The sequence below is a fragment of the Ananas comosus genome, linkage group 4 (genome assembly GCF_001540865.1).
Source record: "Ananas comosus cultivar F153 linkage group 4, ASM154086v1, whole genome shotgun sequence".
In the NCBI taxonomy this organism is placed as follows: Eukaryota; Viridiplantae; Streptophyta; class Magnoliopsida; order Poales; family Bromeliaceae; genus Ananas; species Ananas comosus.
In genome coordinates this window covers 3,855,915-3,870,871 of record NC_033624.1, presented here as the reverse complement: position 1 = coordinate 3,870,871, position 14,957 = coordinate 3,855,915, and the positions used below count along the sequence as shown (strand labels likewise).

Below are 14,957 nucleotides of genomic sequence, written 5' to 3'. Positions count from 1 at the left end.
TATAGAGCATGGCTGCTGTGCTCTCAGGACACGGAGGCCTCCGTGCTCCTGAGCCGTTTTCGATGATGGAGTTTTCAATCGACGATCGGCTCCGTTAAACTTGATCTAGCGATTTTAAGTTTCTAGAAAATAATTTTTGTGATTTTTCGATATCATTTACCTAGCAATCGAAAGGATTCAAAATCAATAATTTTTAACGGCTAAAATAAAAATCCTATAAAAAGTGGTGATATAGCACTAAAATTTTCGATCAAGAATATAGATCTTGTTGTAGATAGTATAAAGAATTTTCTATCAAAATTTCATCTGATTTGAATACTTCTACACCATTAAACTTGAAAACGGCAGATATCAACCTTTAAAAATTATGGATTTTGAATCCTTTCGATCACTAGGTAAATGATATCGAAAAATCGCAAAAAAATTTTCTAGAAACTTCAAATGCGCTAGATCAAGTCTAACGGAGCGATCGTCGATTCGAAAATTCCATCATCGAAACGGCTCCTGAGAGCACAGCAGCCCTGCTCTATATATATATATATATATATTATATATATATATATATATATATATATATATATATATATATATATATATATTGTGTGTGGTGCGCGCGCGCGCGCGCTGGGACCATCATGTATATGGACCCGTGTAGGTTAGTTGCATGAGTGATCACACTCACAAGACAAGGGAGAAAGCATCTTACCCTAAAAAAGCATGTGATCAATCTCTTTCTATATATATATATAATATATAATATATATATATATATATTTATATATATATTATATATATATATTATATATAATATGTGTGTGTGTGTGTGTAAGATTCAAATTCCCAGCTAAGTTTATTTCTAAATGAAATAAACGAAACGGATACGGCACACTACCTATCTCTCTCTCAAAAAAAAAAAAAAAAATCATTGCTAATGGGTATCTTTTCTTTGTTAAGTAATTAATTATCATTAACTGTTCTTCTCTTCCAAATTAAACATAGGTAAAAAATAAAAATAAAAATGTAGGCTCCTCTACTCTACTATATTTTGTTCACACCCGCTTCTAATTAACTTCTGTTTATTAATTGAGTAATTACACCTAGTTAATTTTTTTAAAAAAAATGTATTCCGTTTGATAAACTTTATTAGTTACTGTCACTCAGCCAACAATAAATTTAATAAATTTTTTTATTTAGTTCAGTAAACATAGATTACTAAAATGGAAAACAAAAAACAAAAAATAAGAAATAAAATCAAAGTGGGTGTCAATCAGAAAAAGAAAATTTGATATATATGAGGCAACTCGGAAATGACCTATATATTATATATTGAGGGGGTCTGATCTATACATTAAAATTTAGGGTAAACTTCAAATATCACGCGTGTAGTTTCGTACTTTTTTATTTTAGTACCATATGGTTTAAAGTATATCAATTTAGTACCATATGGTTTAATTTTTTTCTTTTCATTAGCTCCTCCTTTAATATTTCGTTAAATTATATACAAAAAACTTCAGATACCCCACCTAGGTTTATTATATATTCACTTTAGTATTTTTTTAGTTTTAACTTTGTCACTAATTTAACGAAAAAAATTAATGGACGGGATAATAAAAAGAGAAAAATGAAACCACGGAATACTAAATTGATACACTTTAGACCATAAGGTAGTAATATATAAAAGTGCGAAACCACAGGCCACAGGGGTGGTATTTGAAGTTCTTCCGAAAATTTATAACCAAACAATAATTAATTAGTCCACTATCTCAAGAAAGCAATATTAAGTGTGCATTTAATCTTTGAGTAGATGCTTAGAAGGTATCATGTTGTACATAGTAAGCACTATAAGATCAGTCCCCATCAAAACAGCCTAATTCTAGAAATCATGAAAATGACATATCTCCAATTAAACCTCCTTTGGATCAAGCACATGCACCTAAATGAAGTTCCCAAATATAGGTTTAGCTAGATTCTTTATTTCCTCTTCCCTTTTTAATGTTTGTGTTGTTGATCATCTTTACAGAGATAAAATCATTATGCATATGTAACTTGAGTTACATGTAATAGATTCCAAATAATATTTTGGGTAAGAGGTCCCCTAGACTAAATGGTTATTCTATTTAATTTTCTCTCTTATTTTCCATTATGTGGTTCTTCGTAACTTAAATGTGTTTCTACATCTCCCAAGCTTTCTGAAATTTAACTTACTTATTTTTTGACATCTACTATCTAGAAAGTGTAAAATGCACAATTTTATCTGTCACTTTTTATTGCAATATCTTTTTCTTTATTGCAATATCAATTAAGCCTATGAATTTGCTGTCCAAAATCTCTCTCATTAATTGGTAGTTCCACACATTTATTTCCTACACAACACTAATTTCGGGCAAAAATGCACCCATAAAAAACTTTCATTAAACCTATCATACCTAATACAGTTGACTAAGAATTTAATGATTGATACTCGATATCTCAAAGTCGAAGCCTATTTAATTCACATTTCTGGCTGAGTTTATTTCTCAAAAAAAAAGAACGAAGCAGATAGCTTGCTAATTCTTTCCATATAATAAATAAAATGAAGAAAAACTTCCATTAAGCACAAAGTGGACCTTGTGCTAACTAAGCTCTATACATATTTACTATTCTCCAATTGTTAATTCTTCTTTTTGCACTTTTATTTTTCTTTACAAAAGTGGTTGTTGGCGTTTTCTATTCAGGATATCCTACATTACATCAAATGAGATCTTAATTAATTTGTTTCTTTTCTCATGGGGACATGGTTTTGATTCTCCTTCCCAACAGCAAATCCAGCATACTATTTTGATAGAGAATGATATATGTACCAATTAAAAAGAGCTTTATTTAAATTTATTTTGTTTCTGCTTAAACTTTTTGGGTTACACTAGTGTATTAGTGAAAGCATAAAGTCACACATTAAACGCATTTATAAACCATTTTTTTGACCATTATTTCATATGCCCTCTGTATGTCCCACTATATATCGCAAGATAAACAATAATAAACCAAAATTTCGGAGAATATCATTTTCTCTCTTCATGCTTGGAAATATCAATTACAATGTATAAAAAAAAAATGTAAGAGATTTAAATGTTAGAGTAAAAAATTTAAGAACTAAGTCGATCGCAGAGTTAGGATAGAGCAATAAGTATCCACACATTATTGTGGAAGGGGTGAGGAGTATGGACCACTATAAAGAAAGGTAGTTTTGGGTTGGTTGTGATTGATAGTTACCCCTCAACAACAAGCTCTCAAGTAGGACAAATAACAGTACAATACCTTAATTTCCAATGATATAATAATTGAGTTGCTTAAATATTGGTTATAGCATGTGCATATGTAGAGAGAGAGAGAGAGAGAGAGAGAGAGAGGGGAGTGAGCACTATTTGTGATTTACCAAGATAAAATTGGCTCATTTCATCAAATTGAATTAACTTATGTTGTAAAGGTTTAGAGCTATTATCTTCTAGTGCGAAATCAAATAATTCGAATGTCTAATCATTTAAAACATCAAATCAGAGATCTCAGTGATATATAATTAAGATAATTAAAATGATCATAGAGAGTTGGGGAATGTAGTATAGTTTGCAAGCAAGCGAAAAATATGATCTTATTCTTTAAAGACTTTATTATAAAAAGAATGAAAAGCACATTTTATTGAAGTACCTCACTATATTTTGTGATAACTTGCATAAATTGTATATGTAGATATGAAGTTCAAAGTTAGTATATATTTCTCCATGTATGTAGTACTTCTACCTAAAATATGCATTTAAATGACATATCAACCTAGATTAATTAGGGGTGTTACAACACAGCCCCATGGCCCCCATCATAATCAAATTGACATTCAAATATGAGCAGCAATCTTAAGTACTTGGTTCTAGAAATGTCAACGGGTCGGATTCGATCGGGGCGGATTTTCAAAAATCCGAACCTGAACCCAACTCCAAACCTGAGACCCGAACCCGAACCCAAACCCGACGAATTTTAAAAATCCATATCCAAACCCGAACCCGACCAAAAATCCGAAACCCGAACCCAAACCCGAACCCGAAAATTTGAACCCGAAACAATTATTTTTTTTTTCAATATTTCAAAATATATTATATTAAATCTAAATTTTTAAAATACAAATTCAAATATAACATCAAATTTTTATATATATATTATATATAATACAAAATAAATTTGCGTTCGGGTCGGGTCGGGTTCGGGTTCGGGTCGGTTACAGGCAAAAGCCATATCCGAATCCATATCCGTTGGGTTTCTATTTTTGATATTCATATCCGAATCCATATCCATTTAGTATCGTATATATCCATTTCATTCGGGTTCGAATTCGGAAAAAATTTCAGATATTCATATCCATTGACATCCCTACTTGGTTCAGGTTCATTTGTGAATCCTCTAAAACATAAACACCACTCATCACTCCCTCTTTTTCTTTTTAATTTTTGGTGCAAAAGTAACTCACGAAACGAATTCGTCCAATTTAAATGGCCCATTACGATCGACCATATCATTTTGGCTGAAAATAATAAGGAATATCAATTGTTTCATTATGGTCCTTGTTAAAGTTTTAACATTCTATGTCTATAAATTAACCGAATTAGGAATATAGAGTTCACTGAAAATGCTATCTCTAGTTTATTATACATAGTGTTTTCCTAATAGTAAATAAATAATATTTTCTATCAACTTTGTAGCCTTTGGATTATTCCGTTTTACATAATCCTCACTAAACGCTACACATTTATTAAGGACTGAAAAATTGATAGTAAACATAATATTTTACCATCAATAGTATTCTAGCTACATGCTCATATATATATGCCCTTTCAACAATTTTCAAATTTATCACCTGTACATGAGGACCAATTTTGCAAGAAATTTCACTCCAATTTGCAAAGAATTTCGTAGAAAAGAAAAAATTGTGACTAAATGCAAAGGACTCATTGCAAGAAATCAAATGGTGAGGACCAAATTTAAATTAAGTTTACAATGCCAAGGACCTCCGGTACAATTACTATCTTAGCTCAACACAAACATATAAATAGCCACATTACATTTCCTACAAGAATATAACCCTAAACTTTACTCGTTGAAAAAATAAAGATAAAAATACCAAAAGGTTTACGACCAAGGCGAAGAAAAATCGACATACAGCTTACTTGCTACAATAGCCTGAATGTTCGGTTTGTTTACAAAACGAAACAAATCTCTTTTATCCAATGTGCAAAATGATTATGTGCTCTCGCTTGCGACCTCGTAATTTATTATGGCTATATTGACATAAAAGAATGACAAGAATGCACTGTTATGTAACGTCTATGTACAACGAGACGCATCGTTCAGAGGCCCAAGCGGCATCAAAGGTGTGGGGAAAAAGAAGCACTCTTCACAGTGTGGCACAGGCGCCAATATGCATCCTACACATTTGGTTCTCCGGGCGCCGCATCCTGTAGAAAGTTTCAAATCAGACGCATACTTTTTTGAAATAAATATCAAATAACACTAAACCGGGGAAAGCACAGTTTTTATAGCATTGAAAGGCAGTTTGCTTATTTAGTATGCATTTGATCTAAACTTCCGAAACGACTTCTCTGCCTCAAGAAGCAGTAGATGAGCGTTTGGAAACATAAAAGTATAGAGCTTTTGCTACGGCAGATTGTTGAAATAAGCTTCTGGTCTTCCAAAACAGAAGCTCTAACTTAAAAACTTTTTGCTTTTGCTACCATGCGAAAACATTAGAACTTTCATATATTCATGTTCTTCATTTAGACGAAAGGAAACTAACATCTGATGTTTTGCCAGTGAATGTGATTCAACAAAATAAAATTGAAAAAGAAAATTTCTTCTCCTAATTTCAACTTACATCAACATGAATGTCGACAGGAAACAAATTGATTGCACCAGGGCTGAAAGAGAAACTGCTCGATAAAGAAACACAGAATTAGCGAGTCATAAAGCAGTTCAAAGTGAAAGGAAAAAGAAAATTCCTAAATGAAGCAGCTGAAGCAGTACATATATTTGCAAACATCCATAAATCTACTTGCACATTACTAAAATAGAAAAACAAAAGAAACTAAAGAGAGGAAGCAAGTCAAAGAAGGCAATTAGTAGAAATCAGTCAACTGACTTGAGCAAATTCACTGACCCCCATGTGTCATTGCTTAACTTGGCTTTTTTGCCCTTTGATCACCACAGAATAGTTGGAGAATTCACTGATTTTATTTTTATATTTCAATCAATATTTCCATATTCTGGTACTTACAAAGATTAACTGGAGATTTTACATAAGTGTGCAGATAAATAATCCAATTACCCGTGGGCGAGAACTAGCCGCCACACATACGGAATGAAGAACTCCTCAGGATGACTCTCTTGCTCATAAGTGAAGCGCAACTGAGTAAACATCTGCCAGATACCAGTATGTAAGTTGCCATGATAATCTCAAATCAACGTTTTCTTTTCTCTTTTTTCTTTTTTCTTTTTTCTTTTTTCTTTTTTTCTTTTTTCTTTGAGAAAAGGAAAATGTAAATTGACAGTGTATGTATGAATTCTCCTTATATGCTTAGCACCAGAAAATCCTACTCGAGTTATACCTTCATCCCTTCACCACGCCATGAACGGCAGTTAATGATAATCACTTCGAGAACCTTGTCCACAGACCATTCGCCATCTGACTGGTGCATATCCATGCGGCTATTGAAGAAATCTAACACCTGCACAACAATTTATAAGAAATGAGAAACTAAATAAATAAGCTATAAATAAGTGTGATTTTACACATAAATGTCTATCCTTGAAAATTACTTATTTACCTTAAATACGCTTGTAAAATATAAGTTTTTCGTGCAAAACATGCACCATTATCTCCAGTTGGGGAATCTTCCCATTCGTGAGGAATTTTGGTTATGCATTAGAGAGCTTCTCTTTCACTTGTAAGTACAAGTACGTACGTGTAACAAAATGAATTTTTGAAGGCCAGTATGGAAATTCAGAGTTTGCAGGGATACATATAAATAGGTAGTTTTGCAAGGGATCTATATTAACATCTCGAAAATTCATAGAAACAAGTATAGGAAAAACTGATAGCATACTGTGTATATATTTTCAAGCAGCTCATTGAACCGTGGATGGTTCTTGAACGGTTGAAACACTTCCTGCCGGTGCATTATTGCATAGACCACCTGTTCAAAAGTTACAAAGTTAAACCAGAGCAATATAAGGCAGTAATATTAATTGATCGGTAAAAGAAGATCAGCCGAATTATGTTAACATAACACCTCTGGATTACGAGGCAACGCATATGTAAGGATTGCATTGATAATTTCCAGCACGATTCTTAGAAAATCCGTATATATGTGAAGCTCTGTTGACTGCAAGAGAGTTTAACAGTTCTTCAGATGAAAGCACTAATTTACAAAGGCAACAACTCTCTAGACCTAAAAAAGTGTTGGACGAAAACAACTACCACATCTTCTGCTACATTTTCTCCTTCAATTTGGTCAGAAGCAGTTTTGAGGACCTTGTCATTTTTCAGCTCAGCTATTTTCGCATACCTGGAAAATGGTTGAGAGAAGTCTAATTAAGGAAAAAATAATCTGCTAATTTTCACAGGAACTATTGGTAACTATAAGTTGACATTGTCAGCATGAAATTCCAATAGTATATAGGGATTTTTACATGTGTATACCTACATCTACTTGCATATCTAGCACAAAATCTGAATTTTCATATATACCCCTTGAAAATGTAGCTTCTAACGAAAATGCTCTTATCGCAAGTTGAGATTCTTGAGAAGTCATCCATTTGATGGGGGAAGTTGCATGTATCAGAAAAAGTTTTTCAAGTAGGGGCCTCTTTTTCAAGTATATATGTAAAAAATTTAAGCTTTTTAAATATCAATAAATATTGTATAGAAGTAGATAATTTTGTATGGGTAAATGACCAACTATCTCTGATATACAATAACAGCATAATCCATCAGGAGTAAAAGAGGTGAAAAAGTAGCAACATACTTGCGGGAGAGCATGTCGAAAAGGCTAACAAGCCTCTGCGATGCATATGCACTCAACCTATGAATATGTGGAGCCATATTTGCCAAAATTGCGAGACAGTTTGTATGAAGATAGATATCCTGTTTAGGTCACACAAACTAGCGATGTTAGAGAAGCCATTGGTTTTTTGTCAACCTTATTGAATTAACAATAGAACCAAAATATTCAGATTACATGCTAAACATAAAAGAGTTTAAATATGATTTTGACATTGCGTAATGCTAGTAGGTAAAAATTTAACAAAAAAAAAAGTAAAAATTACATGTTGCTACAAAATATATTGACTTGTTAGCTGTAGATCTTGCTGTATATCAGCGAAATTGCCACAACTAACATGCCTCTTTTTAACAGGTGCCCCAATAGAAAATTGTATTACAAAAGTAACAGAAGATATGCAAACTTGGACCATCCCACATTAATGAGCCATCTTTATCAAAAACATGCTTTTGTTATTAACTCATCATACTTCCTTCAATAGTTGGCAGTAGTTAGTAAAATAACAGAAAGACCAAGTCATATAACAACTAGGGACCTCATCAAAAGGCTAATAAAAATATATTATGGGTTCCTTTATACGGTACAAGTACCAAGAAATTTCCTCTATGGCATGTCGAAGGAAGCAACTTCGAATTTTAAATCCTTACCCGCAGCTTGGAGAGATTGTACTTGATAGTTCGAATAAGAATTACAACCATCAAAGAACCAAGAGAAGTATGATGCAGAAGCCGTTCTTGATACCAAGGAACACTAGGAAGTATCTGCAAATATAAACTAGTTAACTGCCTACTACTTCAGGAAATGTTGTGACTTGAAAGAATACAAATATCCTTACCAATTTATGTATGCTAGCATTGAAGGATGAATCCTGACTAAGTATGAGAAGGATGATCAACAACATATAGATTTGATTAGATGTCCTCCTTGATGCATTATACAGCGTTTCCAGAATTGGCATCAACTGACATTAGATTGGCAAATAAAGAAAATACTTCCATTAGCATATGCTTGGAAAATGACTGCAGCATAAGCCGCTCTAAGATGAAAAGTGGCTTCTGAGAAGTTTGCAAATAAGCATATAATACATGAAAAAGATTGACAAAAGTTGCACAAGCAAAGGGTAAGATTGTAAAATTATTGCCATTCTTTTTTCTTTTGTATTTCATGTCAACTTGTGGAGGAGAGGCTAGTGCATTAGCAGCATTACTGATCTAGAATTTTTCCCTACTTGAAAGAAAAGAAAGAAAAAGAATAGTGCAATGATTGTTCTTCAGCTGAGGTGTGTACCAGTGTATCCAAATCTGTTCGCACCAGAACATACTCCAAGAAGTCACAGTTTCCATGCACCAAAGAATAAAGTAACAGGACAGAACTCTCATCATTCAGACATCTGTAAGATCAAATCACATGAGAATGAGTACAAATATATGTGATGGAAACACAATTATGAAAGTTCATTATCGACTAACAGATTCATCTTAAACTTATGTAATACTCATCCAGCATTCATCTGCTTCAAAGAAGCTGGAACAGTTTGACTAGCAGTTTTTCCTAATAAACCTACCATAATATTACTTTTAAGAAGCAAAAAAGAAAAGGAAAAAAAAGAAAAGTTTAGAAAGAACCTTCTATAAGTGTTTTGTAAAATCTCAAGAGCACATATAGAAAAAAATGGGGTTAAGAGAGAATGTTTTGGGTTGAAATTATTTTTCTTCATGCACACTTAAAAAGAAGGAAAACCAATTATACAAAAAGAACGACAAACAAAATACTAACATAGGTGAGTTCCACATAAACTCTGGGAAACAGTTTTCGCTGGAAAAGTTCTTCAATGGGGGGAGAAAATGCAGTTACTGAGGATTGGACCGACACTTTCAGCGTTAAACAAAAGAATTTTTAACCATATTAGCTAAGTATGCAGTGAAAGGAAATGAAGAAGAGGGGCAGGGAAGCGTGCATATGTGGGTTGGTGGTTGTTGGTGGTGGGGGGGTGGGGGGCAGAAGCGAGCGGGAGGAGCCAGGGAGGTGCTGTTTGAGTTTTCGTCTTCTGCAGAGGTCATTCCCTTAAGATACGTAAAATATTTTGCATCAAAATATATTCTACCAAGTTGGAAAAGAAGGGTGGAAAACTTCTTTTAGCATTCTAGCATCTTCACGAGGAGCAAAACACTTACAAAACCGAAATCTATTGTACAAACTAGAAAAACTGATACTTATCACTCACGTTCCAAGAGTGTCAAATAAGGAAGCAAAAGGCACTCTCACAACAGGTCCATTATGCGCATTTCCTTCAATGTCGATGCGATCAACTGCACCAAAAGAAGCACTTTCGAATAATTGATAGTTCTATGATTGATCTAAAAGAGATTTTAACCAAGTAAAATAAAGACTTACACTCAATATCCCTAGCATTTTCGAGTGCCTTGCAGTAAGGATTGTCATGAAAAGTTGAGTTGTCCTTCAAATAGGCATTGGCATCACCACCTTCCACATTATTATTTGATATAAACTCATCCACCGAAACACACTTTCTATAGTGAATGAGAATAAGCAAAACAAGTAAACTGTTATCTGCCAGTGGACTCCTCTGACCGTCACCACCTGAACTAACTAGATAGTTGAAAGTGTAGTATGGAAGCAGTACAAAATTTGCTGCAAAAGCCAATTATCAGGTGTTTATTAGCAAATATCCTAAAACAGAAAGGCCAGAGCTGATATACATATATAGAAGCTGTACTTGCATAAAAAATCACGAGATGTACTTCAATGTTAAAACAAAAGGTGAGGCGCAATTGACAATGAGCACAGAGGGAATCCTCCCCAAAAAATATATATATATAATTGATTCTTAAATACTCATACATTGCATCTTTCTAATATTCATATGTAGGAAATTTCAAATTGTTCCTTCTCCTTTCTGTTTTTATGCACTATTACTCTCCAATATGTTATTACACTTGTAAAGTTTCAAGACCTACATGGAACTGATAAAGTTAATGTTCAGCAAATCCACACATCCTTTCACAAGGAAAACAGAGATTTACATTAATAATTTCAGAGGGGTAAGATACATTAGTTTTCTTGCTCTGTCTTTAGCTATGGACAATAGGAATGTGAGATAGATTACAGTAGAGCCATCCATCAACTAAATTGTAACAAAGGAAAATAGGACGGAAAAGTACTCTTTGGAAGCAACGTAGAGTGAAAGATGAAAACACATACCAGCGGCAGAACCAACTTTTTGCAGAACACCAGGCCCACTTTCTTCAGAAAAGATTGAATAAGATGAATCATTAAAAGGAATGCGTGGTCGGGTTATAAAATTTAACAACAGTCTGCGAACTACCGAAGCTACCACAACACTTTCCTGAAGATGAAAAAAACGTCAATTTTAGTTACTGACTTTTCCCTTCAAAGTCATCAATTTAAAGAAATGCCCCCACAGAATCTGAAATTTTCTTATAGCTAAAATACAAAAAATCCACCTGAAAATATCACAATTTGCAGTTTGCCACCCTGAATATAAAAACCTACATTCAATCCCTTGAGAAGTATGACTTTAGATTGTTAGCACTAAACCACATTTGTCATGTTATTCCATTCAGAAGCTCTCAGATTAAAATAAAATATAATAGAAGGATTAAAATACAATGAATATTTCAGATCATATTTCAATCTTTTCTAACAGTTTCTGCAGATAAAATGTGATACAAAGGAGCCAAGTGCTAATAGTCTAAACATTGAAGGGATTAACCGGAAACACATATTTTACAGGGAGACAATATGAAAACCACAATATTTTCAGGTGGGACTATGCAGTCTAGCCTTTTCATATTTACCACTCAAAAGTGCAGTTTCTAGCCAGAATACCCATAAATAGTGTGTCATCGAATCCATGAAGGGTATCCAGTTTTCTATTAGAATAACTTTTTTAAGAGAGGCTCATTTGCATGTGCAAAGGTATATACGTAAGAAGCGAGTATTTGAAAAGCATACCAAATTACAGATTTTGTAGGGGTATATACGTAATTAGGTATTGCAGGAGTATGCATGTAACTATATCTTACCTGAGACATGGCTGCATCAATGAATGGATGCACATCATTTGGAGCAGGGGATGGTCCAGAACAAAGCTGGGTTGACATGGCAACCAACATGAAGTTCAGCAGTTCATGATGGAGGAGGCTTGAATGAATACTTGCAATGGATATGCAATAAAAATTTAGAAGGAAAACACCTAATCAACTCTGTAACTATGAATAATGAACAGAAAGCAATTAATTTACCTCACATCAGATGCACCAACGAAACTGAGGATGCCTCTCATGACGAACAACTCTACACTTTGATCTACAACAGAAAAGGCACTATTAAAGATTAAAGTTCATTTGACAATAGAACCATTGAAAATAATGCACAATAACATGAGCTAAATTCTCTTTAAAAACCACAATTTAAACTACCAAGAGATTAAATTAAGAAAATTAATTACCAGAGAGTAAATTTTCCAGCCCCTTCTCATCCTTATCAATGTCAAGACATAGTTCTTCCAAATTGTCACTTTTTGCATTTTCAATAATGAACTTAAGAAATATAGATGATATGTATGAAGCGTTAACAGCCTTCCTGTATGCTGTCGAGGATTCAGCAGAAGCCGACATGGCATCTTGCAAACACCATACCATGTGAATCAAAATCTTTGCAAGATGTTTAGTGTGGTAGTTGTTCTGAGCTGCATATTCAAAATAAAGTGAATACAGTGAGAATGCAATATATTAATCAAATAAACAATTGGGTCAGCTAGGATCCTTATTTGCAATGTGACAGAGATAAATGAAAACAACAATATGCCCCTTACAATAAGACCTATCACTTTCATACTGTATCATTGGATAATAAGAGGCAAATGATTTTTCAATTTCTAGTACTTATGATGAAAGATAGGTTTTGTCACCTTTTCACCTTGTCCCCTTGCACTGCATCTTAAATTGCAATACTCCACTGAAGGCTGTTATGGCCTTTGCATTGAAAAAGCCACCAGCAGATTTGGGAGGCCGTATAGAGAAAATATTTTCTTGTCAACAACTAATCTAATACATAACATATATAGAGAGTGAGAAAGCAACTAACTCTCTATATATATTTCTTGTCAACAAGAAAGATATTTTCTTGTCAACAACTAATCTAATACATAACATATATAGAGAGTGAGAACAACTCAGCTTTCAAGCACTATGTCCTACTACATGTCATTTTAGGATTGATATTTATCAAGCCTTTGTTGCGCAATGCACATAAGGTAAGAAATCACACAGGATTATCTAAAAACATATTTCAGTTATTTGATTTCAGCCTAAGTAGAATTCTAAATTAATATAGTCTCCTTCACTAGATCCAAAATCTGATAGTATTTTAAGAAAGTCTAATCTCAACTATGTAATCCAAATTACAGAGAATTATATGTTCAGTTATCAGTACTAATCTCAACTCAAATAGCCTTCTAGGCTAATCTAATCTAAGCTATTTAATTACAACAGAATTCTGAGCAGGTCTCAGTTGATATCATCAATACCTACGCATCCTACTTCTCGAAAAAACTCAATATCTAATATTTACATTGTTATATTTTTCCTAGATTTTTATTAACCCTTTATTTTTATATTCATTGATTTTAAACATATCTATTTTTCTGCCCCCAACAATGAATTGGATGGGAACAAAGCTAGAAAGAAAAATATTAAGTTAATATCATGTATGCAGTGATTATCAACTCCAATCAAAGCAATGAATACACAATTTTTATTAAGCATCCAATATTTATGGCCACAAAGGTCTTCTTCAAAGTTAGGTGGACATATCCCTTATACAATGGAAAACTAAAAGGCATAAAACTATACGGCATTTAGTTTCTACTAAACAAAAAAAAAAAAAGAAACAAAAAGATAAGCCCCAACATATGATGCTTCAATAGAAAATGTCGTTCATCATTGAAGTGACACTTTCACCATTGGATTCCACTAAAGTCTGAGGCATATCCAGCATAATTGATAAACATTTTAACATACTTATAAATGTTTATCTCATTTTTCCTATGCATTCAAAGCAGAAAGCAGTGAGTGCTAACCAATTGATACCAAAAATATGGTTCACCTTATCAACTAGTAGACTATGTGCCCCATTTCTTAAAAGAGGGATCTACCGCTACCAAAGTCTTCAATTTCTTTCTTTTACACCGCACAAATATTACCTCAACGAGAATAGATTACCAAAACTAGGTTTTAATTCATTCAATTTCAGATTCAAACTATAATGCAGCTTACGCAAGGCTACAAAACTATGATCTGCAAAAAATGATCACATCAACGGCAACACAAACATTTCCACCAACAGATCAAAATGGTACTAGGGTATCAAGGAAACCAACCGAAGGCCATGCACGCCTCGAGGACGCGGTGGCGCGGCCATTGGAGGGTGAGGGGGAGCTCAAGGAGCTGTTTCCAGAACTCGGAGGATATCGGGTACGATTTCTCCCCCACGAGCGCCCCGATCAGGTGCTCCGCCGCCTCCCGAGGCCGCACCGCCCCCCGCCGCGGCGTCGACGGCGCCGCCCCCATCCGGATCGAAGAGCGCCCGACGCTAAAACCCTAGCAATCTCCTCCTCCTCCTCCTCCTCCTCCTCCGCCTCCGCCTCCCCCTCGGATCGCGCTCGAGGGTTAGAGGAGATCCATGCGATCCCACGGAGAGGACGAGATCTCGACGAGGATGGAGAGAAATGTATCGAAATTAGGGTTGAAAAAAATGTTCGGAAACTTGAAATGGGAGTAAAGAGAGAGGCGAGAGGGACGAAGGATTCGTCGTTTTCATTTTTTTTAATTTTAT

The 14,957-nt window shown here is 34.1% G+C and overlaps 1 protein-coding gene across 2 annotated transcripts; it reads right to left on the bottom strand.

Annotated features, from left to right (window-relative positions):
* On the bottom strand, nt 4,974-14,957 carry LOC109709320 (dymeclin). 2 transcript variants are annotated; one of them, XM_020231497.1, is made up of 18 exons: nt 14,503-14,957; nt 12,571-12,810; nt 12,365-12,428; nt 12,146-12,275; nt 11,301-11,445; nt 10,473-10,730; nt 10,303-10,387; nt 9,366-9,468; nt 8,914-9,039; nt 8,726-8,839; nt 8,043-8,161; nt 7,496-7,583; nt 7,308-7,400; nt 7,122-7,211; nt 6,624-6,743; nt 6,344-6,435; nt 5,894-5,948; nt 4,974-5,477 (listed from the first exon to the last, which is right to left on the bottom strand). In XM_020231497.1, the coding sequence occupies exons 1-18, from the start codon at nt 14,690-14,692 to the stop codon at nt 5,448-5,450; spliced, it is 2,142 nt and encodes a 713-aa protein (XP_020087086.1). In that variant the 5' UTR covers nt 14,693-14,957; the 3' UTR covers nt 4,974-5,447. The 2 variants fall into 2 exon arrangements, with proteins under 2 accessions (XP_020087086.1, XP_020087087.1); XM_020231498.1 differs by having other exon boundaries at nt 12,146-12,263.

Excerpts from the sequence above, each read along its gene's own strand:
- LOC109709320 (XM_020231497.1), bottom strand. The coding sequence starts at position 14,692 with ATGGGGGCGGCGCCGTCGACGCCGCGGCGGGGGGCGGTGCGGCCTCGG. Across the intron at positions 12,811-14,502 it reads CGAGGCGTGCATGGCCTTCG|CTCAGAACAACTACCACACT; the intron begins GTTGGTTTCCTT and ends TTGAATATGCAG. Across the intron at positions 7,401-7,495 it reads AAAATGTAGCAGAAGATGTG|TCAACAGAGCTTCACATATA; the intron begins GTAGTTGTTTTC and ends ACTCTCTTGCAG.